Source organism: Bison bison, unplaced genomic scaffold, assembly GCF_000754665.1.
Source record: "Bison bison bison isolate TAMUID 2011002044 unplaced genomic scaffold, Bison_UMD1.0 scf7180017855067, whole genome shotgun sequence".
In the NCBI taxonomy this organism is placed as follows: Eukaryota; Metazoa; Chordata; class Mammalia; order Artiodactyla; family Bovidae; genus Bison; species Bison bison.
In genome coordinates, this window is record NW_011485640.1 from 32,315 (window position 1) to 36,881 (window position 4,567).

The window sequence follows — 4,567 nt, forward strand, 5'->3', positions numbered from 1 at the left end:
TAGGTTTCCATGTATGTCACTTAAGCACAAGTACAAACCCATACAGGATATCGTACCCCAACTAGATTATAAAATAATGACTGTGAGTAGATTTGATTTTCTACAAAGGGGTTAACATTAACCTTCAGCTTTTTCTGTAGTGTTGGAGAATGTAAATACAAAAATTAACTTAGATCTAGTTATTCACTATGGTGAATAGTTGATCACAATGATGAGAGTACATAGCTAGCTTGAACATTCTGTTGAGCAGCATAATGGCCAAACTACTGACTTAGACGGAGGAAAATAAGAATGTATTCATCCAAACTGTAGTAATGTCCCTCTTAATAATCAAACATTAGCTGTAGTTATAATTTTCCATCACTGGCAGAAATATTTTGTGTTTTTCTGATTTTTAAATTTTTATTGTAGCTTTTGAGTGTTCACAGAGAACCACAGGGTGGGGCCAAAAGGCCATGGAAGTCCGCTCTTCGCAGTCAAGGGTTCTGGAAAGTGAACTGAAGCGCAGATCAATTAAGAAGCTGAGATTTCTGTGTACCCGAGGTGACAAGGTATAGTTTACATACTCCAGTTAGAGCAAAAGTAAAGCAAGCAATGCAAATTAACTGAGGAAATTTATATTGTTTTCTTTCTGGCTATAAGTATATTTATGTTAATTTCCCAAATTGACATATTAATAATATAATAAAAATAAATTTGCAATTTGCATTAGAAACATTGATTTGGTAAATGATGAAATTTGGTTTCAAGAGAAATCAGTTTCAAAAATGTAAAAATTCTAATGGTGTTCAAAGCAAAACTAGCCTCTATTTGTTACAAATTCCATTATTGTCTGTGATGCGTAGTTCTTTTCACATTCATATTAATATGACATTTTGAAAGATAATGCTTGAGTAGATCTGCCTTTTATAGTTTTCAACATAATCCAATAACAGAAGAAGGAAAAAGTTAATTATGTTTGTTGAACACCTAATCATATAGTAGAGTTTGTGCTAAATACTTAAGAGGCTATCACACTTAATCTTCGTAAGTGGACATTATCATGTCCACTTTACAGAAAAGAAAAAGGAAATCAATATTTGGCAATTATTTGTGTAATGTGATCAATTTTAACCAATTCAGATAGTTTATATTGAAAAAATGAATTGTATGATATCAGAACAGTCCCTACATGTTGTGACAAATAATAGCATGAAAAAATAATTCTACTAAGACTAGGAAGCATTCACATTTGTAAGAAATTTCAGAGGATTTGAATTATCAGAACCCACAGGGTAAAGCACTGGGCATCAATAAAAGGTACTGGTTTACAGTATAAAGAGAGAGAATGGCAAGAACCAATGATTGAGATCAGGTACATCTAGGATGCAGTCCCAGATCTAACTACATGTGAGAACCTGGAAGTTTGACTTGTTTTTCTGAACCTTAGTTTTTTTCATCTCAAAAATGGGAATATTAATAACTTGGAACAATTCTGTAAATTATCAATAATGTATATATAATAAGCATCTCGCAGGTCGACAGCCTGGCACATAAAAGGTTTTAAGTCAAGGGTAGCTAGTGTTGTTTTCATCATTACGTCACACACCTTCCTAAGTATATCCATTGTGGAGGTTGAAAACCTTGGTCCTAACAAGAATACTTCTGTTTGCTATTTATATTCTTGTACTGTCCTAATTTTCTTTATGGCACAGACCATATTTGCACAACATGTTCCTCTCTAAGTCAATTGGTTTAGCTGATAATATCAATCTATTCATGTCAGTCTATTACACTGAAATAGAAAATTGTACCCAGTAGAAAATTTCAGTGGCCACTTAAGCACCAGCGACAGTGTGAACTGCATCTAAATAATACGATATTTTCCATATATTAAAAGTAAAAGGAAAGCTAACTTAAGTAAAAGTAGATTTTTTTAAATTGTTAATGAAACCAATCAAGAAATTTAGCAGATAAATGTCACCTACAAAAACTTAATTTTATTTAAACTATATGAAGTACAGTCATATAGAATATGGTAAAAAGTACTTTTTAAATTATAATTTTGGCTCCATACTCATTTGAATTTGTATATTTTAATCTAAGGAAATCTCTTTTTGAAATTGATTGATAACAGATAAATTGAAATGATAGTTGTACCTATCAAATATCAATTTGCAGTTATTAAATATTTACTGATATTGTCTCTTTCTCTCTTTTTAAAGCTATTCTTTACCTCTATCCTGCGCAATCATCACAGCCGGGTTTACTTCATGACCCTTGGAAAACTTGAAGAGCTCCAAAGCAATTATGGTGTTTAAAAGTTTCCAATGATTTATTATACTGATTATAAGCATCATAAATATACAATTTGCATTTTTAAATTTTCTGAGATTAAATGAGCATTCACTTTTACTTGTAGGGAAAAATTAAATCAGATACTTTACTTTTAATGTAGCACAGAATAGTTTTAATGATAAATGCAGCTTTATATATAAAATTAACTATAGCAAGCTCTATGTACTCCAATGGTGTACAATATCTTTTGCACAAACTTTGTAACTTTTGTTACTGTGAATTCAAACATTACTCTTTGGACAGTTTGGACAGTATCTATATTCGGAATTTTACAACATGGAGTTAAGAAACCTGTAATGCGTTAGATTCCAAACAGCTTTCAAAAGAGTTGCCCCTGAATGAGGGTTTTTTTTTCCCCCCAGAAAAAAATCAAAATAGCAACAAACCATATACAGATTTGCTAAGTCCTAGAAAGAACCGAATGTTAGATTATGAAATGAAAATAATAAGGACTAGGTATAAACCAGACCTAAGGCTGAACAACCTGCATGCCTGGAGAAAATACAGTGATAAAGGGGGAAAGGCCCCCCTTTTCCCTCATTGCTCCATGACAGTTAAGCCCACGGTTAGAGACCAGTTATGTTCTTTTCATCCCATGTTAAGCTGGTTTTCTCTTGATAAGGAGAAAGGAAGAAAGCCTAAAATGGTTGATTTTCCTCAGAAACCCCAAAGATGTGCAATAACTATAAGAACCACCAAATAATACACTTGCAAGCCTGATTACAGGACTGAACTCCTATACATATGTACTGTAGAATAAGTTGTATTTTTTAATACTTTAAAGTAGGCGTCAAGTTCTGTCCCAAAGACAGATTGGTTGATTTATCAAAATTCTTATATGGCCAACAATGTGACTATCAGACAGCTTTGAGTATTTTCCTGATCCCAGATTAAACTGTAGGAAAACTTCCCTCCAGTTATTAAGCAAAAATAAGAAAATAAAACAACAAAAAGTTTTGACCGCTAATACTTGTGTTTTTCATGGTTCTATTTCTGTAAAATCAGAAATTAATCTAAAAGTGATAAGTTCATATGTAGGGACTTAATGTAATAGGTTAAAAGGAAAGATTTGGAAAAAAACACAACTTTATCAAATACCTAGGTCGCAAATTTATAGCAGTGAAAAAAATCATGCTAGTCCATCACCCCTATATATTATAGACGCCATAGATAGGTGGCATTTGGTCACCTATGGTAATTGCTACCTGGTGAAAAGTATCATTTCTCCATATCCATCCTCAATACCATGGTTAGTTCTGGGGCAATAAAGAAGCAACAGAACTACCACAAAGTATACCTCACTATAATTCCTCTAGTTCTACTTCTAAAATCTGAAGACAGTGCTAGTGGGATAATAATTTTCAAACTACCTGGTTAACCAAAATACAAAAGCAGCTAACTATATGTGATTTCATAATAGCACACTATTTCTTGGTACCTAGGTGCCAGGAATGATGATTTGGATTTTCCTAATAACTTTTATCAAGAATGTAGTAGCTCAATAATGAGAATTTAGGAGAACCTGAATCCATGAATTAAAGATAAATGTGATTCGCATTTGTTACTGTGACACAATAATGTGATCTTAAAACTGGCTTATCCTTGAGTGTTTACAACTCAAATAACTTTTTAAATGCAGTAGTTTAAAGAGAAAACAAACTTTTATGTCAAATTATTTCCTTAGAATTAGTCTTCCTTTTTAATTTGTACACCAAAAAGGCCATGGGGAACTTTGTGCAAGTACCTCATCGCTGAGCAGATGGAGCTTGCTATGTTTGAATTTCAGAAAATTCTCTCATTTAAGTAGTGTGTAGAATCAAGTCTTTTAAAAATTCATTTTTTTCTTCATAATATTTACTCAGTTAAGGTTCAGAAATAAGTTTTATCTTAAATCATATTTTTAACACAGTAAGACAGTAAACTATTTTAGGAAGTCAACTCCCATTGTGCTCTGTGGCTGTCATTCTAGCAAATATACACAGTAGTGAACTGCATCTACAGAGGTGTCCCAAAGTAAATAAGCAAGAGAGATTGCAAATGTATAATTGAGCGTTAAATGATAAGGTGCTAAGAGGAAAGGAAGCTAGGCACATACTAAGGGAGATTAGATGTTGGATAGCCAGCTTAGGAAGGACTGAAAATATTTAGTCATTTGTTGGTAATGAATATTTCCAATTTAGATGTTTAATCCATCTGGAATTTTTACATCCTTTGCCAGCTGAAACAAGAA

At 32.5% G+C, this 4,567-nt stretch overlaps 1 protein-coding gene across 1 annotated transcript in view; it reads left to right on the plus strand.

The window, feature by feature from the left end:
- NRK (Nik related kinase) overlaps nt 1-4,561 on the plus strand; it is a gene marked incomplete at its 5' end in the record, with an annotated part of 36,870 nt that extends 32,309 nt beyond the window's left edge. Inside the window, 2 exons of the mRNA XM_010858025.1 lie at nt 412-551; nt 2,205-4,561. Coding sequence (XP_010856327.1) covers nt 412-551; nt 2,205-2,300 — 236 coding nt within the window. The remainder of the gene's footprint in view (nt 1-411; nt 552-2,204) is intronic.
- Between the last annotated feature and the right edge of the window lie 6 nt (nt 4,562-4,567).